The sequence below is a fragment of the Vulpes vulpes genome, unplaced genomic scaffold, assembly GCF_048418805.1.
Source record: "Vulpes vulpes isolate BD-2025 unplaced genomic scaffold, VulVul3 u000000671, whole genome shotgun sequence".
NCBI lineage: Eukaryota > Metazoa > Chordata > Mammalia > Carnivora > Canidae > Vulpes > Vulpes vulpes.
Window position 1 is genome coordinate 858,543 of NW_027325801.1, and position 24,809 is coordinate 883,351.

The following is a 24,809-nucleotide window of genomic DNA, read 5'->3' on the forward strand; positions in this document are numbered from 1 at the left end:
ACATGGGGCTCCCTGCTCAGTGGGGAGCCTGCTTCTCCCTCTCCCCTCACCCCTGAGATAAAGAAAATCTTTAAAAAGAAAAAAATGAAAAACAGCTTGAACTATGCAGCCCCCCAACTGCCCCGTAGATGCACCTCTGTGCCTGGGCTGGAAGGGCCGTCCACCAGGCATCCCATCGTTGCCCTGCCCTGCTCGGGGTCCTGAGCAGCAATACCACCTTGGTTGGTGACACAAGCCTCCCTGGACAAACCTCCTTCTTGCTCCCCCTTCTCCTCACAGACCCTGCTCACAGTATGGTGGGGAGAGTCTCCTCCCTCATCTGTCCATAAACTTTAGCTTCCTGCTCTTCCCACGCTGGCTGGGTGAGTGCCTCTATTCCTAAAACTGCAACATGTTGTTCTCATATCCAGCTCAGGTGGCACCCAGGACAGCAGGGCCAGGGCTGCAACAGGCCACCAAAGACCAGGTGGGCACATGCATCCTACAGGGTGGGGGGACTCTGACAGAGACCACTAAAGCACTGCCCAACCCCCAGGGAATACCAGGTCAGAGGGCCTGCCCCGGCCTGCAGGGGCACTGAGGGCTCACCAGCCATCTGACCCCACTTTACTGAAGCGCACATGGAAGCAAGGCTACAAAACACACCCACAGTCACACCCCCTGACAGGTGGGCCCAGGTCGGCTCAGGTTCCATTCCATATCAACAAACCCAGTCAGCACTACCAAGATCGATCTTGGAACCATCTGAGCAAGCCACCAAAGGCCCCTCAGGTCTTCAAGTTCCTCCCCAGTGCTGGTATTACTCCTGTTGGTCTGTGCTGGCACCTAGGCCACCCAGAGGCACAGCACCCCACCTGGACCTACAACTTGGCTGAGGACAGCTCCCACCCAGTATGATAGATGCTGCACCCCGGGATCCATCATCTCTGGAACCTTGCAATACCCCGCAGGGCCAACCCAGGACTAAGGGAAGCCAATGTCCATTTCTTTCCTTGTGATCAATACCAATCTTCCCAGCTTCAACTGGGGAGCACTCTGATGCGTGGCCTGGAGCTCCAGGGGAGAGTGCATGCTGAGGGTTCCCCAGGGACTCACTCCTCTGGTAGGAGCAACACTCTGTGGCTCCCAGGCTGGGCAGTGACAAGCTTCTTCCAGCTTCCTAAAAGCTGCCACATGAACCTGGGGACCACTCCAAATGGTGCTGTGACCCCACAGCCCCTCCTCATGTTCCTCCGGCCGGTGTGGGACCCCACATGCCGTGTACATCCAGCTAGCTGCTTCCTATTGAGCCAGATTCTTCTCCAGCTCACCCAGGAGCTGCCAGGAAAACCACCCTCAGGTCAGGAGCCAGGGCCAAGTGTGAGCCAGTGGGTTCTACCTGTAGTGAAGAAGCTGGCCATCCACATTATAATCCCGGTAAATCTCATAGTCCTTCTCAAGGAACACTCCTGGTGGTGAAGAACTGAAACATAGCAAAAGGGAAAAAAGACAGAAGCGTAAGTGCAGTAATTTAAAAATAGAGTACGTTCAAAATAATAATCCTTCACTTTCAAGAATGTGTCATTCTTTTAGTGTCTCTGGAATAACTCCAGTGTCCAGCCCACAGAACTGTTCCCTCCATCAGGTCAAGGGGGTATATCCTCTGCCCTAAGTCCACCCTCACTGCATGTGGCCTGGACAAAATGGACTGGAGGCTGACCTGCCCTCAAGTAGGGACCGCCCCCGTCCAGAGGCTGGGGGTCAGGCAAAGATATCAGCTGCTCCATCCTGGATCTTAGGAGCTCAGATGACTTGGAACAGGGCTTCTACTCTAAGGCCATTGTGACAGGGTTAGTGAGAACCACAACTTTGACCAGATGACCTGAGACAGAGCAATGTTAGAAATACTCTCATAGTGGGGCACCTGGGTGGCTCAGTAAAACATCCAGCTCTTGGTTTCTGCTCCGGTCACAATCTCAGCGTCGTGGGATCAAAATCCTGTGTCAGGCTCCGCACTCAGCAGGGAATCTGCTTGAGACTCTTCCTCTCCCTCTGCTGCTGCCCCCCGTTCTCTCTCTCAAGTAAAATAAATGAATCTTTTTTAAAAAGAGAGAAATAGTCTCCTAGGGATAATAAACTTTTTAAGAGTGCATGTGCGGAGCACAACACACACTCAGTATCTGGGAAATAAATTAGCGGGTGATTATCTTGGCAGATGTTCAAGGACATATGGTCAAATTAATGTCTATGACTTGAAAACTCTCAGTAATCCAGAAGTAAAAGAAAATTTACTTAACTTGATCAAGAATAACCCATATTAAACTCAAGACCTTCGTAGTATCTAGCGGTAAAAGGCTGAAAGCGTACTCTACGTTGTGAACCTAGAAAAAGCGAAGGAATCGATGGAACAACTACTAAAGGCACCGCAGAGACTCGTGATGCTGTATCACTCGTGTGATACAAGAGACCAACAGCTCTTCTTGTCGGGAGCAAAGCTCACTTTCATCACGGCAATAATAACCACAGAAATGAAATAAAAGTCCAGGCATAGGTTAAAAAGGAGTATGTTGGATCGGTATGAATAAAACTATAAATTATTATTAAGGTATATAAAGGAATCTGAAAACGTACAAGGTTCCTTGAACAGGAAAACTCAATAATTAGGAAGATATAATTGATATAATTGATACAAGATATAATTCAAAATTGGTTAATACACTTAATGTTAATTCTGATAACATTTCCGATAGGAAGGAATGTTTTCAGAACTTAGAGTGTTTGGAAAGTTTACCCAAAAAAAGAAATAAGCACATAAGAGTAACTAAGAAAAAGCTTAGAAATTATAATGGGAGAGATCATTTTTGCCATTAGATACACACAATACTACAAAGGTAAATAATTAAAACAGAGCTGCACTGGTAGAGGGCGCGGCAGACTCTGGAATGCAGCAGAAAGTCCAAAGGCGGACTTAGTGTGTATAAGGGTTTAGTAAATACGGGTTAAAAGCTTCGTGCTCAGCAAGTACAGCGGAAACAAATCCTGTGTCTAGCGGTGGGAGCTCCTGTTGCCTCGGTCCTGCTCATACCGAGACGCAGAACGCTTCTGGAAACACTTCTGCAGTATTTTCAAAACCGCAAAGGTAAATGCCAGAAAACTGAGAGAGCGCGTTTAGTGCGTTTTTAAGTTTTTCTTCTGTGTAACTATATGTACTAGAGAGTACAACTGATGTGCACTGCTTCTCTAATAAAAACGTTCCTCTAAAAGCCGAATGAGTGAGTGCTTCAAGCGAGGGCATCCCTCCCCCTCCTGGCTGGACACAGGGGACCACAAAGGGCCCGCAGGTGTGGGAGCGCTAGCTGTCGGCCAGAGTGGCAGCCACAACCCGGCTGTCCGTGCTCACAGCGGTCTGTCGCTTGTGCCCGAGCCAGGCTGGTACACGGTTCTTCTTTCTTCAAAGCCGAAGCCAACACAACGTTCCCGCCACCAGACGGCCACCATCACCTCCTGCAGGTCCCAGACCTCCTCCTTTTGAGTCCTATGCCGCCAGGGTGCCCTGGGCCCTCCCCGCCTCCACGTCCGGCACCAGGGCCCAGGGCTGTCGGGGTCCCGGGCTGCTGCGCACCCGCGGAGGCACCTGCTCGTGCTGGGCCCGGGCTGGGGCAGGGGCACGAGGCGCGGCGGTGGCCAGAGGCGGGCAGGCACGCGGGAGGCACCCACGGACAGCCCGGAGGGGGGGTGCAGCGATCGGGGCGGCGGAGGGCCACGCAGGGGCCCCGGGGCTGCACCTGGCACCTCCCGGGGCAGGAATGAGGCCTCGGAGCGGAGAGGGACGGTGCAGAGCGGCCGAGGCAGGCCCGGCGCCCTCGGGGGCCACCTGGAGAGCCCGCCCGGCGCCGCCCCGGGCCACGGCCGCCCGCTGCCGCTTCCGAGAGCCCGCGGTGCAGCCCAGAATGGCTTCTGGATTTTCCAAAAATGTTTGGCGGAATGTGAAAATGTTAAGAGACTCCAACTTCGGCGTCCGGACATAACCGGGTCGCGGAGCAGTTCCGTGCCGGCTTCTGGGAGGGCTGGGTGCCCCTATGACAACGGTGGACGCCAGTCCCCGCAGAGACCCGGGCCGCCGCCTGTCACCTCCGGGCCATGACCCGCCCGCCAGGGGCAGCTTCGCAGACTCCTGTCCCACGGACGCCTCCGACCCCAGCCCACAGGCTCGACGGTGGGACACTTTCCTGCCATTTTCTTAAAACCCCCTGGTAACGCTGGACGCCGTGACTAAGGAAACCTCTCCCAGCCACTATGACCGAACACTGCGTGACTGGAACGTGTGTGTGTTTGTTTTTTTTATGGGGGGGGGGGAGCAAATTTTATGCTTCTTAATGAATTCGAACTAAAGTTGTGAGGCAAACATCATTTATATGTGAAACGAACAACGCAGTCAAGTCGTTTGGCCAACCAGTGTCTGAGTCACAAACAACATCAACTTGCTTTATCTACGTCCCGTGCTGTCCAAACTTAAAATAAGAAGCAAGAACTTCCTTCCCACAAATTTGCAGCAGATACAGCCTCCAAGATCGAACTACAGTTCCCGCAGGGCCTTCAGACCTCAAGGCAAGCGCCAGCGCAGAGGAAACCTCCCTGCTTTGAAACCCACCTCACTGTGTACGGAGGAGCTTCCATCTCCCCTTAGGCAGGGGTCAGCAATCTGCGGGGTCGCGGCCTCTACAAGGCAAATACCAAGAGGAAAGTCTGAGAGAACTTGATAAATGTCTTCCGAATGATGCTCATGGATTGATAATCAGTATTTAACAGTCTCTAACTGTGTAAAAAGACACTTTCAAAGATGAGATATGTAAAATCTCATCGTAAGTCTTGACAGATGCACACCTATAGCTGGTTTGGAGAACAGGGCAGAGCAACTCCCTTCGATTCCTCTGAGCAGCCACCGTGACCTTCCTGCCGATCCCTGAGCACATCAAGAGCCCTCCCTTGACAGGACGCTGACCGGTGCTCCCTCCACAGGAACAGCCTCCCCCTGGGTCTGACATGGTGGGTCCGCACAGGACTCAGGGTCCTGCGGAAAATGAACTGCAAGCGAAGAGAAAATTCAATCAATCAGAGCCAACCCAGAACTGATACAGATGATGGAATTAGTAATGAGAATGTTAAGAGTTATTAAAATTGTATTCCATATGTTCTAAAGCTAAAAAAAAAAAAAGACATGTTAGGTAGAGAGAAGGAATATATAAAAAGATTCCCATCTAAGTTCCAGAGAAGAACAGGGCAACGTCAGAAATGGAGAATGTGCTGGAAGGGTGAGCAATGGGACAGGCATCGCAGAAGGAAGGGTCAGCAGACTTGAAAGCACAGAAGTACAGTCTGTCCAGTGAAACACAGGAAAAGCGAAGATTAAAAAGAAAGAAGGAAAACTGAGAAAAGGAACATCCAAGACCATCATGAGCTGTAGTCTGTTCTACATGTGACTGGAGTCCTGCAGGGATAGCCAAAAAAAAACTTGAAAAAAAAAAAAAAAAACTTGAAAAAAATAACATTTCCCAAATTTGATGAAAACTATGACCCTATAGGTTCAAGAAGCTCCACGGACTTCGAGTGAGAAAAATGAAGAAAACTTTAAGGTAAATCATAAACATATTGTTTGTAATCAGCAATATAGAGAAAACCCTAAAAGCAGCAGAGCACAAGGACATACTCTGTACAGAGATACAAAGTGAGGATGAGAACAGACGTCTCAGCAGAAGTGATGCAGCCCAGGAGGGCAGAGCAGCAAGACGGGAACATCCGTCTATCAGGATTCGAGACCCAGCAGAGACCGACGGACCTCACGGGTGAGAAGGAGATACTTATCTGCCACGTGAAAATCCACAACAGAACTCAAAAGTCCTGGAAATGGTAACTATACATTAATATGGGCAATGTTTTCCCCTTGTGTGTACATCTCTTTAAAAGATAATTAGCAGCTTAAAGCAAAAATAATAACAGCGTATCAAGATGTTTACCTTGGACATCAGGTACACCAGGAGGACGCCTGGAGTGTGCGTTAGGTTCTCACACCACAGGTGTATTTTGCCCGAAGGCCTGCTCTGATCAGTTAAAATACAATACAAACCCCAAACAACAAGTAAAACATACCAGACAATAATAAAAAAAAAAAACACACAGCATAGAGATGAAGTTGAATAAAAAAATGTTTAATTAACCCAAAAGAAGAAAAAAGAACAGATGGAACAACAAAACGCCAAACGGCAAGATGACAGACTGAAACCCAATCACACAAATAATCACATTACATATGAGTGGTCTAAGCCCCCAATTAAAAGGCAGAGACAGTCGGATGGAATAAAAAAGCAGGACCCGATCACAATGAAAGCATAACAATAGTTTAAGGGTCGGAAAAAGAGATACCACGTTAACGCTTCAAAGAAACCCGGAGTGCCTGTATCACTACAAGCAGATTTTGGAGCAGAGAATACTAGTAGACATCAGGAGAGCCATTTCATAGGGACAAAGGGATCAACTCTCGAAGAGGACACAGTTGTGAAGGTCTCTGTACCACACTGCGGGACCGGACAACACGTGTGGGCGCCTACCCGTGAGAAACCACCTAAACCATTCACACACTCGTGCACACATACTCTCTATGTCGGTGGACGCAGCAAAGAAGATCAACAAGCATCGCCAAACGACCAGGAGTGCACGGGGTGACACACGAGGCCCTGAGCCTCCTGCCGTGATAGGACATCATCTCACACGTCAAATCCACACTACGATGCTCCGGAGAGCCCTAACCAAAGCTCACTGGGAAGCTAAAACCAAAGGCAAAACTACAAATACAAATGAGTACACAGGAAGGATTTAGAGAACACCGCGCCTTGCACGAAGGGGATCGTGTTCTTGTTTGATAACAAAAGCCGTATTTCGAGTCGTTTACGTTCCCTGTTGCTGGGGGAGTGGTTCCTGAGTCTGTGTCACCTCCTGTTTGGCTTCTATTATTACAGAAAAACACTGGGCTGCCTTTCTCCTTGCTTTCGCCTTTTACTAGATTAAGTAGGTTTTGTTTTATTTTCCCTCTTCTGGTCAGAAAGTTATATATGCTATGATTCTATGGGATTTTTCCTCAGTGGTTGTGCCTAAAACGTCTGTGGATCCGTACGACATAGGCATTCAGCAACAGGGAAGGTAAACAGCTGGGAACTAATGACTGCAGGCTTCTCAAGCGCCGCTGCTCTCACAGCGGACGAGCCACCTGAGAGAGGGTCAGCACTCCTCAAAATGCAAGTCAGTAGATCAGCGAAAACGCCACTCGGGGCAGCCCGGGTGGCTCAGCGGTTTAGCGCCACCTTCAGCCCAGGGCATGACCCCAGGGTCCCAGGATCGAGTCCCACGTCGGGCTCCCTGCATGGAGCCTGCTTCTCCCTCTGCCTGTGTCTCTGCCTCTCTGTGTCTCTCATGAATAAATAAAACCTTAAAAAAAAAAGAAAGAAAATGCCGCTCGGATCTTCTGTAGCATTTACATATGAAGGAAGGCACACAACCAGCTAAGATGGTCTTAATGACGAAGAGGAGAGGGGGCTTCCAGGGGTCGGGGCGCTGATGCAAGCAGATGTGCAGGCACTACTGTGGCCCAGGGCAGCGGTGGGCAGTTTAGGAGATGAAAGCATATCCTTCCTGCCTCCCAGGAAATAACTCCAGATTCAGGCTTTAACGTGAAAATAAAACTGTAAGGTGAATGCAAGACATGTAAGGGAATATCTTTGGATTTAGGCCAAGGAAAAACTTTTAAAAACAAAACATTAAAAGCATAAACCGGGCAGCCCAGGTGGCTCAGCAGTTTAGTGTCTGCCTTCGGCCCAGGGCGTGATCCTGGAGACCCGGGATCAAGTCCCACGTCAGGCTCCCTGCATGGAGCCTGCTTCTCCCTCTGCCTGTGTCTCTGCCTTTCTCTCTCTCTCTCTCTCTGTGTGTGTGTGTTTCTCATGAATGAATAAATAAAATCTTTTTAAAAAATTAAAATAATAAATAAATAAAAAATAAAAGCACAAACCACAAGGAAGAAAGAGTGATAAACTTTGTCGCATCAAAATCAAGGACACAGGGACCAGTTAGCAGTCAGGTGACAGAAGACAGGATACTCATAACATCTACCAAAAGCAATGAGGAATTGATATTAGGAATATACTAGGAACTCCTGCAAACTAACACAGAAAGTAAGCCAGCAACTCCAGGGGGAAAATACGTAAAAAAAACCTAAGCAACAAATATAAGAGAAAACTCAAATGGTTTTCGCTCATGAAGAGAGAATAAGAATCAATGGCAAAGAGGAAATGAAAATGAATGCACCAGCGAGACACCGCCCACCACGGAGCCCAGGGCTGAGATCCTCTGGCAGCCACACAGAACAGACCCCCAGGCCCTTAGTGGGGAGGTGCAGGGGCAGCACCCAAACTGGAGCTGCAGGGCCATCCCACAGTTGGAAGAGCAGCACCCCCTGAAGAAGGCACCTGGCCTATGGCCCGTACATCACAAGAGCACATGTGAACCACAAGACACACACCAGGTCACAGGGAGGGAGTGGTGTCGGGACAACCAAAGGAGAAGAGGGCGGCCGTGAACAGTGTGTACCTCAGAGGACACAAAGATGATAAACTCAATCCTTTTGCTGTGTCAGTGATCTAAGTAAACAGAATGGCAATGGTCCTGCCAAACCAGAGACAGGTGTTCAGAACTGGTGACAAGTAAACCCAATAGCTCTGCATTATTTATAAGAGACACACTCAAAGTATAAGGAAAGGACTGCAGTTTGGGGAAAGATACTAAGAAGCCAATGCCCACCAAAAAGAGGACAGCAGTGCTACGTGAATATCAAGCCGACTCGGAGACAAAAGTACGGGGATCAACGGGACGGCTGCACGATGACGGAAGCGGCCACTCCCTAGGAAAGCGTAACAGCCCTAAATTCTTGTGCCACCAGCCCACAGCTTCAATACAGAGGAAGCAGTGGCGGACGGATTAACAGGAGAGACAGACGAATGCTACTGATCCAGTAGGACACGCTACCTCGTCAGAAATGATGCATCACGCAGACGAAAGATTGGTACGAAACCTGACACAAGAGATTTGATCTAATGAACACACAGAGAACCTCAGACCTAACAAACAGAGAAAAGAAATGATTTTTGAAAATAGTCATAAAAAATTACAAAATTCAGGATTTAAGCCACAAAGTAAGTCTCAACAACAAAAAACGAAACCGTTTTCATTTTCGAAACCCATGCTTTCTGACCACCGTGAAATTAAGGTGGCAATGAAGAACAAGAATGAAAAATAACCTAGAGTTTTAGTAATTAAGACATTTCTAAGTTACAAATAAGTCAAAGAAGAAATCATAATTGAAATCAGAAAATACTCAGGGCTCCTGAGGGGCTCAGTCGGTTAAGCCTCAGACTCCTGGATTCAGCTCAGGTCATGATCTTGGGGTCGTGAGATCGGGCCCTGCGTCAGGCTCCCTGCGCAGCGGGGAATTTGCTTCTCCCTTTCCTTCTGCCCCCTGCACTCTCTCAAACAAATAAATTCTTTAAAAAAAATATTAGCAATCTGAATCTATTTTGAAAATAATGTAGAGTAAGTATTTTAGAAATGGGAGAAACAGGGATCCCTGGGTGGCGCAGCGGTTTGGCGCCTGCCTCTGGCCCAGGGCGCGATCCTGGAGACCCGGGATCGAATCCCACGTTGGGCTCCCGGTGCATGGAGCCTGCTTCTCCCTCTGCCTGTGTCTCTGCCTCTCTCTCTCTCTCTGTGTGTGACTATCATAAATAAATAAAAATTAAAAAAATTAAAAAAAAAAAAAAAAGAAATGGGAGAAACAATTAAATGCCGACTGAGAAGGGGCCGGGGGCACCTGTCGCCAAGCAACGCACACGCAGCTTAAAACAACAGAAGCTCCTGCTCCTCCCAGGCCCAGAGGCCAAAGGTCCAAGCTCGGGGCGGGCCGGGCAGCCCCTCCTGGAGGCTGGGAGGCTCGGAGGCTCGGGGCGTCCCAGGCTTTGCTCCGGCTGCTGGAGGGGCCGTCACCCTGGGCGCCCCGGGCTAGGGTGCCCAGCCGTCTCTGCCGCCACCGTCGTCGGGCCTCTCTGTGCGTCTCTGTCCCAGCGGGATGCCCGTCCTCCCTGCGGAGGGCTCGGCCTGCGGCGCTGGGGCCTCACTGCACCCAGCCAGGCCGGCTGCCGGGGGCCTGCTCCCAACCGAGCTCGGCCTGAGCTCCTGGGGGTTAGGATTCCAACATACCTGTGGGGGGGGGGGGGGGGGGGGCGGGGGACACATGGACAGTTCAACCTACAACACTGACACCAACAGACTCCATAAAATGCGACATCCATTCTTTCTTTTCTTTTCTTTTTTTTTTGCAACATCCACTCATAATAAAAAGTCTGGCAATAGAAGGGGGACCTCCTGCGCCTGCAGCGTCATAGCATTACAAGGACAGCGGCCCCGGGACAAGGCCAGGTGCTGGTGCTAGATCAGCAAGACTGGGACGTAAGAACCGATGTGTACGTAACAGGAATGATCATAAGACAAGACTTCTGATATAAAATAGATAAAGCACCTGGAAATAAACCTTAAAAAATATGCAAGTCCTACGCCAAGATGTTTTAACACATGTCGTCTTAAAGTGGGAGAAGTCAATTTAACAGAGATGCCTATTTCCCCCAAACTGATTTAATAAACACAACATAATTCTAATCCAAATCCAAACAGGGCTTCTTGTGGAAATTCTGGCCCCAAAGCCATGTAGGGACCCCGCATCCCCACAGAATATCCTAGGCACCTGAAGAGGACACTCCTACCACGGGTAGCGCGGTGCAGGGCAGAGGGGGGCAGCACACTTCTCCAGCTGGTGCCCAGAGTGTGGGTGAGAGACACGTCTGTCAACAGAATCCTAAAAAGAATCCGATCTCCCCATCTAATCACAGAGACGAGTCAGCAACCAGTAGGATAAGAATTCAAAATCATCACAGTCCACGTGAGGCTGCACCTGCGGAGGCCTCTCCGAGCCCAGAAGCCGTCGAATCTGCTGGGCCAGAGGGCCTGCAGGAGGGCCAACCAGCGTGGCACAGCGTGGCACAGCGTGGCACAGCGTGGGCCGGCCCCGCAGGAAGCCAGAGGCGGAGCCCGAGCCCCCCTGTGCTCTCTCCTGGTGCTCACCAGGGGAAGGTCGGTCTCCTCAGGCCCGCCCAGCCCCTGCCTCTCTGGCCTCTGACCTCTGGTGTGTGTGCAACGTAGAGGTCCAGGCCAGGCCACCCCAAAAGGTGTCACAGCAGCAAACTGATTATTTTGCATTGCAGCCGCTTGGGAAACCACCGGAGCAAGGTCATCAGACGCCCCTCTGTCCCCTGAAAGCTGAAGTAACCCTTCCACGTGAAAACACCCTCCCTGCCCTAAGAAGTAAAGAGACACCCTTCTCACCAGAGGGAGGGACCTCACAGCTGAGAAAGCCGGAGAAACAGATCTTGTGCACGCACGGTACCTCCGCCCAGCCTCGGCTTAGGATTCCTAAGTAAAGCTCCAAAGGTCTGTTGTCTTAACCCTGTCAGCTCCCCACAAATCTGTTGTCTCTTTGTCTAAGAGGTATAATAACTACGCGCCTTGGCCACTTCCTAGGGTCTCAATTTCATCATTGGACCTCGGAGCACGAAAGGGAACTACTTTTTTCCTACTGTTGATCTGTCTCATGTCAGTGTAATTCCCAACGCAGCTGGAAGAGCGCTGAGAGGAAAGGCAGCATGCCTCCCAGCAGCAGCATCCACGCGGATCCCACCCCCGGACCTGCCCCATCTTCCCCGACCCGTCTAGGAACACCACAGCCAACTGTCCAGCCCCCCAGCCCCCCACCACTGCCAGCACGCCCACCCGACTGCGCCACACAGAACAGCACTTCCAGTGCCACTGACGCCGCCGGCCTGCCCTGTTTGCATCCTCAACCCCTGGACGTCCCTTAACAGGACCATAAGCCAGGTTTAATCACTTCATGGTTTCCACTGTCCCTGAGGGAAATCCAGGCTGCCCCATCCCTGACCCCACCCTCCCCATCCCTGCTACCCTGTTCCCGCCTGGCCTCCCGACCGATGAGCGTCCCTACACCCTCCCTGGCTTCATGTCACCTTGTGTCACCAAGGCACACCCCATCCTAGCACCTTCCTGACCAGCCACTCCTTCTGGACTCCCTGAGCACTGAGCCCTGGAGCAGTACCTGCCAGGTGTGGGGCACCTGGGGTACGGGGTACTTCTGGGGGGTCTGCCTCTGGTGGGGCCCCACGCCACATTCATGTTTCCCACAGTGGACAGAACCAAACGACCTCACGGCCATTCGCCAGGGACCGTCCAGCCCCAGATGCCTCCTAACAGCCCTGTCTGGGAAAGGTGAGCACAGTAGGCCCATCTGCTGTCCCCCCAGAGGCCGCCCTCCTCATGGTCAAAAGGGGCTCCTGCCAAACAGAAATGAGAGCGTTTGGGGGGTAGGGGTGGGAGCTGGTATAGGCCACTGCTTGCATGAGTTTCAGGCCCCACCCAGCACTCCGGGGTCACCCGCCTGCCTCACCTGCCGCTTTCTTCCTGCAGAGCCCCAAAAGTGGCCTGGCGACTAGCCCGCCCTGAAGGCTCCTGCGCCTTCTCGCTGGCATCCAGCTCCGGCTCCAGGGAGGAGCTGGTGCTCCCCTCACGGCTGACGCTGCTGCCCCTCCCGGGACTGTTTTCTGCGGAGGCGCGGGGCGACTCGGTGTTCTGTTTCAGGGTCTGCAGTTTGGCCAGGGGGATGATGTCACAGTCCTGTGGCCGGTGCCACACGGTGCGCTGGGTGCTAGCGTTGTAGTAGTAGAAGCGGGATGTGTTGGGGTCAAACAGCTCCCACCACTGGTTCTCGCTGGTGCGCTTGATGCGGACGCCGGCAGGAGGGTCCCACACGCACTCGCCGGTGACCAGGTTGGCATACATGCGTTCGCGGGTGCGCGGCTCGATGATCTCCACCCACTCCAGCCTGAAAAACAGCAAGAGGAGCGTTAGCAGGGTCGGGGCGCTGGCCTCTGGGAACAAGGGGCTCCCACAACCTTGGCCCCACTGCCAACCCCACGGAGCAGGTCCTGCCCACCCCGTGGTGTGTCCTGTGTCCCCAGCCGCTGCACAGTCCACCTGCCTGGGGAAGGGGTGATTTAGACCTTCCCACCCACCATCAAGCCTTTCCTACACCTCCCGGCTCCAAAGGCAAGAAGTTCTATCACTTGGACAATAAAACCAGGCCACACTGAAGTCCCACTGCTGATCTTCCCCGTGCTCATCACCGCCCGGTGCCCAGGAGCTCTGGGGCGTCCTGGCCAAGCACCTCCTCTGGCCTCTGCAGGCTCTAGCATTCTGTCCTCAGAGGAACCTGTGTCCTGCAGGATGCCCTGACCACCGAGGCCACCATGTCCTGCCTGCCTGCCTGCAGGAGGAACAGATGGCGCCGTCTTTACAGGGCCCAGCTCTGGAGCCATTTCCTCCCCGAGGCGCTCAGGGTACCTCCTACCCCAAGGACACAGTTTCCATCCCACTAAGTTTTTAAAAAGATTTTATTTATGTATTTGAGAGAGAGTGGAGGGGGGAGAAAGAGAGCACACGCAGGGGAGGGGCAGAGGGAGAAGAAGCAGGTTCCCTGCTGGGTAGGGAGCCCGATGTGGGGCTCGATCCCAGGACCCCGTGGATCCTGACCTGGGCTGAAGGCGGACGCTTAATGGCACTCAGCCACCCAGACACCACTATTCACTTATCTTAGACAGATACCGAGGGGATGAGCATGGGGAGGGGAGGGACTCGGGGAGGGGAGAGAGAATCCCAGGCAGTTTCCCTGCTGTGTGCAGAACCCAACATGGGGCTGGAGCTCAAGACCCTGAGACCACAACTCAAGCCAAAACTGAGGGCCGGATGCTCAACTAACTCCAGGCATCCCCACATCCCCACCCGACTAAGGTTTTTAATGAAAACTAAATCTACTCAGAACAAGAGAATCCTTTTTTCTTTTTTTTAAAGATTTTATTTATTTATTCACGAGAGGCGGGGGGGGGGGGGGGGGGCAGAGACACAGGCAGAGGGAAAAGCAGGCTCCATGCAAGGAGCCTGACACGGGACTTGATCCAGGGTCTCCAGGATCACACCCTGGGCTGCAGGTGGCACTAAACTGCTGTGCCTCCGGGGCTGCCCAGAACAAGACAATACTAACGCTGATACTCTGCTATCAGGATATGTCTGGCTGACACCAGCATACTCTTTTTCTCCCTCCAAGTTTCCACAAACAACCCTTTATTTTTTTAAAGGTTTATTTATTTATTTATGAGAGACTGAGAGAGAGGCAGAGACACAGGCAGAGGGAGAAACAGGCTCCCTGAGGGGACCCCGATGCAGGACTCCATCCCAGATCCTGGGATCAGGACCTGAGCCAAAGGCAGGCGCCCAACCGCTGAGCCACCCGTCCCAAACAACAACCCTGAAATGCCACAGGCTGCTGAGCCGTGTGAGGCTCTGTGTCCGTCGGTCCTTCTGCTGCTCCCACCCTGTGATGGACGAGGCTGGCCCCCCCTGGCCCCGGGGACTAGACCTGCTCTGGCTGCCCCCGCTGGAGGAAGAGGGACCAGCCCCTCACTCGCCAGCAGCTCCGAGGCTCTGGGGCCTCCTTCAAGGTCAGCAGCTGCTCCTGGAAGCCCGAGTCCCTGTGTCACCAGCGCCTGGTGCAGCGCAGCGAGGACGGTGTTAGGACACCACGCACAGCGAGTCTGCGGGGGCAGGGGCAGGGCCCCGTGGGCCCCGGAGCCCCGGGGCCAAGGCTTGAGCAGCGGGGTGAGGAGGAGCGCGGCGGGCAGATGGCAGCGGGCATCCCTGCGGGCCAAGACCAGGCCTCGCGGAGAAGCAAAGCGCCCCAGGAGCAGGCAGGGAAGGCGCTGAGGCCGAGCTCCGTGTTGGGAGGAGTGGGCAGCGGCCATCCGATGCCGGAGCAGCCGGGGGGACACGGGGAGCACGGAGGGGGGGACCCTAGGACCCCTCCCCGCCCCGCCCCCCCGCGTGGCCCCCAGACCACGAACCCCTCTCGGAGCCCCGCGGCCTGCACTGGAGCTGGGCCGCCGGGGGCTGCTCGCCACCCCCTTTCCCTTCCCTGTCTCCAACTCTTGGTTTGGAATTGCCCTGGGGCGGCGACACAGCCCGCGGTCCGAGAGCCCCTCCCCGCAGCCCACGCTCCTCGCCGGGGGCACCGGGCACCGACCCCACGGGGCCCCCGAAGGCGCCCTCCCCAGGCCCCCGAAGGCCCCGCCACCACGTTCACGCATCCCGGGGCACGGGCAGCCCACAGCGGACGCGAGTTCAGATTTAGGAAGAGACGAGAACGGCCGCAGGACCCCCGTGGGGGCGGGGCCTGGAGGGGGCGGGGCCGAGCCGGGGCTTGGAGGGCGGGGCCGCGATGGGGCGGGGCCGTGATGGGGCCGGGAGGGCGGGGCCGCGATGGGGCGGGGCCGCGATGGGGCCTGGAGGGCGGGGCCGAGCCGGGGCTTGGAGGGCGGGGCCGGGGCAGGGCCTGGAGGGCGGGGCCGCGATGGGGCAGGGCCTGGAGGGCGGGGCCGAGCCAGGGCTTGGAGGGCGGGGCCGCGATGGGCGGGGCCTGGAGGGCGGGGCCGTGATGGGGCGGGGCCGAGCCAGGGCTTGGAGGGCGGGGCGGAGGTGCTGGGGCGGGGCCACGGCTGCACCCAGCGGCGCCCTCTCTCCCGGGGAGGGGGAAGCGCCCCCGGGGACAGCCCTCGCGTCCATCCCACGCATCCGCGGACCCCACTGGCCCGGGACGGACACCGCCGCTCCTGCGTCCCCGCCGAGCCCTGCCCCTTGCCGGGTGCTGAGCAGCGGGCAGGGGGGCGGCGGGAGGCCCACCTCTGTCTCCTTCCCACTCGCCCTCGTGGCCAAGGTCTCACCATGTGTCTCCACTCCACGGTGCCTTTTGGTTTTTTGCTGAAGTTTTGATTTTAACGTAGTTGAATTCCCACGTACTGTCTGGATTCCTCCCGCCTCCTTTAAGGAATCTTCCCTCCTTCTAGGTCAGAACGATCTTCTTCAATCACCTTGTCAGTTTTACACTTGACGTCATGTTGAAGTCGCTTCTATCTGGGCTTCTGTTTACTGTGTAAAATTTCATTTCCCCACACGGGTAACTGGGCGTCTCAGGACACTGTCCTCCGCGACGGACCCATGTCCAAGCATCCGTTCCGGGGGCGTGTTGGGGGGCCTTGTCCCAGCATCTATGTCCCGGGGCCCCTTTCCCAGCACCGGGGTCTGAGGGCCCATGTCTGAGCTCGTGTCTGAGCTCTGGTGTCCAGGGGACGGTGTCTGAGCACCAGTATCCAAGAAGCTGTGTCCAGGGGGCCTGTGTCCCGGGGGCCGTGTCCGGGCTCCCATGTTCGGGGGCCTGTATCCAAGGGCTCGAGTCCGGGGGCCCATGTCCAAGCTCCCATGTCCGGGGCCCATATCCAAGGGGCCGTGTCTGAGGACCCGTGTCCAGGGGCCTGTGTCCGAGGGCTCAAGTCCAGGGCCCACATCCAAGGGGCAGTGTCTGAGCTCCCGTGTCCAGAGGCCAAGGTCCAAGGGGCCATGTCCAGGGGGCCCGTGTCCGAGGGCACCGTGGGCTCTGTGGCCCAGCTGAGGTGGTCCAGCACCCTGTGGTCCTCATGACAGCAGCGTACGATCCGATTTCCAAAGCCCCTGCTCCGCGTCCTCCTCAGGCGTGTCCTGGCTATTCTTGGCCCTCCTCCCCGCTACAAACTTCAGAATCAGCCGTCCACATGCCCACGGGGTCTACCCCGGGAGAATCAGACACGCATCCATCCGAGCCATGGGGCACCCACTCACCCAGGGGTCCTTCAAAGGGCGTGGACATCTTGTCAGATTTATTCTGAGGCTTCATACACACTATCGTAAATGGTATATTTATTCTTTTAAAAAATAAATCATGACCTATCACGTACACAGAAGCACAGCACATAGAAATACTGTCATGAGCAATTATGACTTACCACGGGCACAGCCGTCGCTCCCCAAGAAAGAAAACTAGGCAGCATCCAACACCCACACCTCTGTTCACCATGAAGACACCACTGTCCCGAGTTTTAGGGCCACTGCCTCATTGCCTCTATAGTTTCTCTACCTTTGAAGATAACTCTAAACAAAGTAATTTAGGTGTATTTCTTAATCATATTCACCCGATAACACTATTTTTTTGGTGTGTTTTGTTCCTTCACTTGCAACTGACACTAACGCTCTCACCTGCCACCTGCTCAAGCTCTCGTCCTTCACTGGGCAAACCTGTTACTTGGTGTTTTGTTTTTTAATATTTTATTTATTTATCTAACAGAACGAGAGCAAGTGAGCCAGAGCGCACCAGCAGGGGAGGGCAGAGGCAGAGGGAGAAGCAGCCCCACCCCCCGTCCCTCACAGGGAGCCCAACGTGGGACTCGATCCCAGGGCCCCGGGATCAGGACCTGAGCTGAAGGCAAATGCTTCACCACCTGGGCCACCAGGTGCCCCTGTTACACAGTGTTGTTTTGTTTTGTTTTGTTTTGAGTTTATTTAAGCAATCTCTACACCCAACATGGGGCCCAAAGACCCCGAGATCGAGAGTTTCACGTTCCACCGAGAAGCCCGCCAGGTGCCTCAGTCACACATTTTTGATCAGTTCTACTGCTGACAGACACTTGAGTTGTTCGCTCTCTGGAACTCTTTCTCACAGCCCTGCTGTGCAGGAGCCCCAGCAGGGGGTACAGAACCCTGCAGAGGCCAGAGGTGGGTCCCAGGGGTGCAGGCCAACTGCCAGAGGGCCCCGACCTGCTCTCCCCAGAGCTGTGCACAGCAACACTGCTTACTCCTCATCCTGGCCTGCCTGCTAGCGTTCAGTTTTTGCACTGAGAGACCACAGACTCTCTGCCCCAGGCAGAGAGGGAGACCCCAAGAAGATGCCTGGAGGCAGAGGCCTAGGGGCAGGGGCCTGGGGGCCAGAGCAGGAACTGCGGTCTTGCTCAAGTGAAGAGAGAAGGCACAAGAGCAGCTCTGGGCAGGGCTGACATGATCTCACTCAAGCTGATCTACAGAGAACAAGGATGGAGACTTCTGGAAGGCCAGGCAGGAACCTGCCCCAAGGTCAGGCTGGGCGCTCCCCAGGGGCTGAGTGAGACACAGCAAGATGACAGGGAAGGGGACCCGAGAAGCTGGGAGAGGAACAGGCCCACAGGGACAGGGCACAGACCTCCAGGCCAGCGAGACGCCGCTGGAGGTGGGAACGGAAGCTTGGCCGTGTGCTCAGCCCTGGCGCTCCCCGCACGGACAGGCAGCTGCCCCCCGGTGGGGCACCCACAAGGCACAGTGAGGTCCCTGCATCCCACCTCCTCACATAGCTGTGTTGTTTTTCTATCCTGGATCACAGAGCTGGATTTGACCAGAACAAAGTCCAGATGCTCCCAACGGAAGGACTGTTCTGGCGCAGAAGCTGAGAAAGCACTGAACTGAACATTCTAAGCCCTAAAGAAGCACTTTCAAGCAAATTTAATAGCTATAATTCTTTCTAAACAAAGAATAGCATCTGTTCCTTTTTTGGCGCACTCCTGTGTGTGCGTGGGTAGAAACCCCACTTTTTTGGAAGAATGTTCTGGTCACCCCTGGGGTACAGCATTGAACCCAGACTGTTGGGGAGCCAGTGGGTAGAGAATGCACACAGGAGGTGGACCCCTGAGCAGAGCAAGGAGGTGGACCCCTGTGCAGAGGGAACAAGCCCTCCCTCCCCTGTGAGGGAGACATAGCAGAGCCGAGGCTGGCCCAGTGGTCGGCTCCTCCACCCAGGCCTCCGCCAGGCAGGCTGGGGACAGGGGACACACCTCACCCCTGGGCTGGGGCCGTCTGTGCACGTGGACAGAGGGTCTGCACGGTGCAACGACGCTCAGTCTCCAGGCACATGACAAGAAACTGCTCAAACTGTCTTTGTGGGCTGTGCTGCCAGAAGGGCTTGGGACACTGCAGGTGACAGACTGGCAGCAGCATCGAGGTGGGCTAGTGAGAAGGAGCTGCGTGGTGGCAGAGGCAGAGGGACACATGAGGGGGACTAAGACACGGTGCAGATGCCAGGCTGGCCCGCAGCCCTCTCAGTGCGCTGTGCTGTGCACCAGAGTCAACACGTAGGGCCCTTGCAGCCTTCTCCAGTTCTTGGAAATGTACGCTTGCAGATGGTGATGTGTTCAAATAAATATTTCCTGAAACAAAATGAGTGTCAAATACATGCCAGGCAATTTACCAGGTGAAAGGGACACAAGAGTGACCAGCACATTCTCTGCCCTCCGGATCCTTACAACAAGGGCACCAGACCCGTTCACTGGGGAAAGACAGTCTTTCCAGCAAACGGGGCCAGGACAGCTGCACATACACAAAAGAAGGAAGCTGGACCCCTGCCTCACACCACACACACAAGTTCACTCAATATGTTTCAAAGGCCTAAACGTAAGAGCTAAAGCTGTAAAACTTAGAAGAAAACATAGGGTATAGTTTCATGACCCTGAATCTAGCCATGGATTCCTAGACCCGACACTAGAAACATGAGCAACGGAAGAAAAACAGATGAACTGGACTTGATCCAAATTAAACACTTTTGGAGCATCTGGTGGTTAGTGATCCCGGGGTCCTGGGATCGAGTCCTGCATTGGGCTCCCTGCTCCGTGGGGAGTCTGCTGCTCCCTCTGTGCACTCTCTCCTGCTGTCAGATAAACAAACAAAATCTTAAAAATCTAAAGACTTTTGTGCTACAAATGATACCATCAAGAAAGTGAAAAGACAATCACAGAATGAGAGGATACGTTTGCAAATCATGGATCTGATTAAGGACTTGTTGGCTCTCTATCTTCTTTGGAGAAATGCTAATTCAGATTTCTACCCATTTTTTTTTCTGCCCATTGAGAGTTCTTTACATATTCTGGATACAACAAACACACAGGGACGCCTGGGCGGCTCAGTGGTTGAGCATCTGCCTTTGGCTCAGGGTGTGACCCCGGAGTCCCAGGATTGAGTCCCCCATTGAGCTCCCTGCAGGGTGCCTGCTTCTCCCTCTGCCTGTGCCTCTGCCTCTCTCTGTGTGTCTCTCATGAATAAAATCTTAAAAACAAACAAACAAAAAAACAAAACAAACAAACAAAAAAAAACCAAGCACATAAAAGTGTGCTCAACATCATTAGTCATCAGGGAAATGCAAATCAAACCATGATGAGTCTCCACGTCACACCAACTAGGATGGTTATGATAATTTTTAAACAATATTTTATTTAGTTATTCATGAGAGACAGACAGAGAGAGAGAGAGAGGCAGAGACCCAGGCAGAGGGAGAAGCAGGCTCCATGCAGGGAGCCCGATGTGGGACTTGATCCCGGGACTCCAGGATCACGCCCTGGGCCAAAGGCAGGCGCCAAACTGCTGAGCCACCCAGGAATCCCCAGTTACGATAATTTTTAAAAAACATGAGGGGCACCTGGAGGGCTCAGTCGGTTAACATCTCCCTTGGGCTCAGGTCGTGACCCTGGGGTCCTGGGATCGAGCCCCATCTCAGGCTCCCTGCCCAGGGGGGAGTCTGATTCTCCATCTCCCCATGTGTGTGTTTGCCTTCTTTCTGTTGAAAGAATAAACAGAATCCTTAAAACAAACAAGAAGAAACCCTAACAACCAGTACTGGAGAAAATGTGGAGACACTGCAGCCTCCACGCCCACTGCTGGTGGGAAGGGCCTGGCAGCGCTCCAGACACTCAGGCACGGAGTTAGAACATGATCCAGCATTTCTCTGACCCGAGAGAAGTAGAAACACGTCCACCCAGAAACCTGTGCGCAAACGTTCACAGCAGCACGAGCCACAACAGACAAAACGTGGAGAGAGCCCAAGCGCCCATCACCCGAAGAACAGATAACAGCATGTGGTACCGTCTACACAGGGTTAGCCCTGAAACGTCCTACAATGTGGGTGAGCCTGGAAACAGGATGCGGAGGTAAGAAAGCCAATCGTAGAAGGCTGCCTGTTGCGTGATTCCATTAACTTAACAGAAAAGTCCACAGAATGATGGTGGATTAGTGGCTGCCAGGGCAGGGGCAGGGGCGGGGGGGCGGCTGCTAATGCAAAGGGGTTTCTTTACGGGGTGGTGAAAGGCTGCAGATGCAGAGACGGTGGTGATGGCTGCATGACCTCGGGAGTGTGTAGAAACACCGGCCGTACTCTCTTTACAGGTACATTCTACAGGAATTTTATCTCATCGAAGAAAAAGCACGGCCACTTCAGGGAAGCCTGAGCAGGTCGGTGTAGGGGATGCGGGGGGCAGGGTGCTGCCCACGGAAAGCCGAGGGGAGAGGGGCTGGGGTGCAGAGGTGTGGGGACTCCCTGCAGGGTGGCTGGCGTCCGGGACAGAGCGCGCCCTCCATAGCCGGGGCCACGTGGGCGAGCACGGAGGCAGGAAAGACGTTAGGGCCCCACGGAGCTGGGCCACGGCCAGCAGCGCTCAGCCCCTGGGTGCTCCCAAGTGCTCCCCTGGTGCCTGGGTCCTGCAGCATCGCCTGGCCTGCTCCAGGCCGCCTCCCTGCCTCCCGCGGAGGCCTCGCCTGTCCTCAGATGCCGCGGTGGCGCCCTGCAATGTTTCCGAACGGCAGCGGCGTCCCCCGCACAGCATCCGTTAGCACGGTCCCGGCGTGGTGCTGCCTTCCCACAGCCCGCGTGGAAGCAGCCACGGGATGGGCCAGAGGGCCTGCAAACCCCCGCACAGAGGTTGGCCGCGCCCCCCGCCGCCAGGAGGTCCTGCCTGGAGGGCACCCCCCCACCCAGGGCTCTGCCCTCGGTCCCCAGACAGCCCCGGGCACCTCGGCCTGCCGCACGCTGGGCCGCTCGGTGCACAGTGAGCACTTCCCGGCCTCTGGGGCCACGAAGCTCGCACCTACCGGCCCGGAAGCACCGCCCTTGGCCCCCAGGCACTGGCCGCCGCGCCCAACCTCCCAGGCCTGCGTCCCGGCTCCGGCCACCAAAGGGGCGCCCACCACCTCTGGGACACCGCGGCATGAGCCCGGGGTGCTCGGCGCGACCACGGCGCCCGCAGTCCTCCCGAGAGCGACAGCTCCCTGGTGTCCCGGGCGCCCCACTCCCTGGTGCACGATCTCACCCTTGGGGAACAGAGAAGCGACAGACGAGAATCAACCACGAGAGCCACCTCCCGCGCTGGCAGGACCAGCGCCCTCGGTGCCACGACACTGGGAACATGAGGACGTCGGGAAGGAAGGAGGAAACCAAGAAGAGACACGGAAGCAAGAACAGCCCTGGGCACAGGTGTAGCCGAGCGCTCGGCCTCCACCGGTGAGCGATGGGTCTCGGCCAGGAGCTGCACATGCCACAGCCGGGTCTCCCCACAGATCCCACCACCAGCCAGAGTCCCAGCAGGGCGTCTTTCCTGGGTGGGGGGCAGACTGACTGCCATCGCCCCACACGGAAGGACCAATGGCCAAGCAGAGCCCAGGCGTCCTGAGAAGACAGGAGGGCCGAGTGAAGGCCGCCGGGAAGCCCGGCAGGCAGCCTGCGCCAGTGCACAGATGCGTGGACACCAAAGCAAGCCCCTCACAGATCCGCCCCCTGGGGGACGGGCGGCATCAAAACCCAGGTCAACCTTCAAACATCTAGCAGAGCTTCAGGGCCTCAATCGGGAACGGATTTATCAAATCAGACAGAAATGATATGAAAACACAGAAAAGCCAGTGGGACAGACTATGTTAGGGTTTAACCTGCTTGTTCATCAAAAACCAGCCAAATAATATGAAAAAATGTGAACACGAACTAAGACACAACCTTCCATGTGTGTAGCCAAACGTGACTTCTACACAGAATACAAAGAAGCAAAGTCTACAAATCAGGAAGGTCAAGGCAAATGATGCAGGGGCGCCTGGGGAGGCTCGGTCAGCCAAGCGTCTGCCTTCAGCTCAGGGCAGGACCCCGGGGTCCTGGGACCGAGCCCCGCATCGGGCTCCATGCTCAGCGGGGAGCCTGCTTCTCCCTCCGTTCTCCACCCGTTCGTGCTCTCTCTTCCCCCCAAATAAACAAAATCTTAAAAAAAAAAAAAAAAGACAAACGATTCACAGAAAAAAAAGGAATAGAGATTATTCCCAGAGGAAGAAAAGTGAGGAGACAAGAACACACAGACCCCCCAGTCTCCTGGTGCTGGGCCAGCCACCAGCCAAGAGGAAACCGTGGGAGCAGAGGACCTGGCATCGACCCTGCCAGAGGGCAGCCCTGCGGCCACCGTGGGCCTTCACATAAGAGCACAGCCTGGGACACGGTGGCACAGGCGCTGCAGGAGGAGCAGTGTGTCCTGCGCCACCAGGCCTAGGAGGTGCGTGAGCCATAGGACGTCAGCGAGAGGACGGCAGGCCAAGAAGCCTCAGCGAAGTCAGACCGTGGCCCCGTCAGGACATGCAGGCTCACCCTCGATCACGGAGCAGGGCCTCCCGCCGGTGCAGGTGCACGGCCACCCGCCCGCCGCGGCGCCTCCTCACCTGGTGCTCGATCCCGAGAGGCGGGGCTCCTGCGCAGCAGCATCGTGGCTCTCACAGTCATAATCCCTGGCCTGGGACATCGCAGGCTCTCCCCGAGGACCCGGGTGCGCGGAGTCAGCGGATCATCGGGACTCCCGTCCGGCGTCAGTCACAAAGGCAGCGGCCTGGGGGAGAGCAGACGTGTCTGAGCAGTGCGTTCCCAAGAGGTCGCCGCCCACCCTGGTGTTTGCAGAACCTGTGCAGCCCCTGTGCCCCCCCGGGCCTGGCCCCCCAGAGGATGCCCGCCACCACCGCCCGGCGCCGCTGCGGTGACGAGCGTGAGGCGCCTGGCAGGACCCAGATGGGGGGACGCTCACAGGAAACGCGCAGAGGCTCCCCGGTTCACGGCCGGGAGGGGACCTCCCGGGAATGGTGCTGTGCTCACGGGACGCACACACAAACACCCCGAGCCGTGGCCCCGGCCGCCCCACGGAGCGCTGTTCCGGACGAACACCTAGACCAACGTCGGAGTGTCAGAGCGATCAGGCAGGTTCAGGATCTCAACCAGGCAGAAGCAACCACTGGCCACGAAGAAGACTTAAGGAGTGGGCCGGGGTAAGAGTCAGAGCCCGTTCATCGACACACGCGGGGAGGCAAGGAAGCCCAGGGCAGCGACGCCGGCGCGGAGGGCCACGCCCCGGGCACGCAGAGCTCCTCGAACAGGGCAGACGATCCACTAGAAAAACAGACGAAGCCAAAAGTGTGAACACACACTTGACAAAGTAACGGCATCGCTGTGGCTGATGATCACGGGGAGCGGGCGACCCTGGGGTAAGGCGGAAGCACGCGCGGGTCAGCCCGGAGGGCGCCGAGCACCTCGGCGGACCACCACGCTCCCCACCGCAGAGGGACCCCACGTCCCCGCGGCGAGGCACAGAAGCCAAACTCGACCCGACACACACCGCGTGACACCCTCCCACGAAGTTCAGCCTCATGCCCGGCAGTGGGGGCCCGACGGGCAGTGCTGCCTGGGGTCCCCCCTGGTGCCATCGGTGTGAGCTCAGGAGCTTCATGCCCACGCGCTTACGTCTTCTGCACAAAGGCCTCACCTCAGGAGAAAGGCTGCAAAAATGAGGAGCAAGAGTGTCATGGGGGACCGGGATGGACCCCCCCACCCTGCACAGGAGACTCACAGATCCCAAGACACTATCCAAGGGAAAATAGAACAGATTCAA

The 24,809-nt window shown here is 55.5% G+C and overlaps 1 protein-coding gene across 7 annotated transcripts in view; it reads right to left on the reverse strand.

The window, feature by feature from the left end:
• ARHGAP39 (Rho GTPase activating protein 39) overlaps window positions 1-24,809 on the reverse strand; it is an 88,278-nt gene that overhangs the window by 20,993 nt on the left and 42,476 nt on the right. For 6 of the 7 annotated variants that reach the window (XM_072745857.1, XM_072745851.1, XM_072745852.1 and 3 more), the window contains exons 2-4: window positions 23,596-23,759; window positions 12,590-13,024; window positions 1,379-1,462 (exon numbers count right to left, since the gene is read on the reverse strand). In XM_072745857.1, coding sequence (XP_072601958.1) covers window positions 1,379-1,462; window positions 12,590-13,024; window positions 23,596-23,675 — 599 coding nt within the window. In that variant the 5' untranslated portion in view covers window positions 23,676-23,759. Of the gene's footprint in view, window positions 1-1,378; window positions 1,463-4,630; window positions 4,733-12,589; window positions 13,025-23,595; window positions 23,760-24,809 lie in introns of those variants that run through there. The other variant, XM_072745858.1, reaches the window with a different exon arrangement.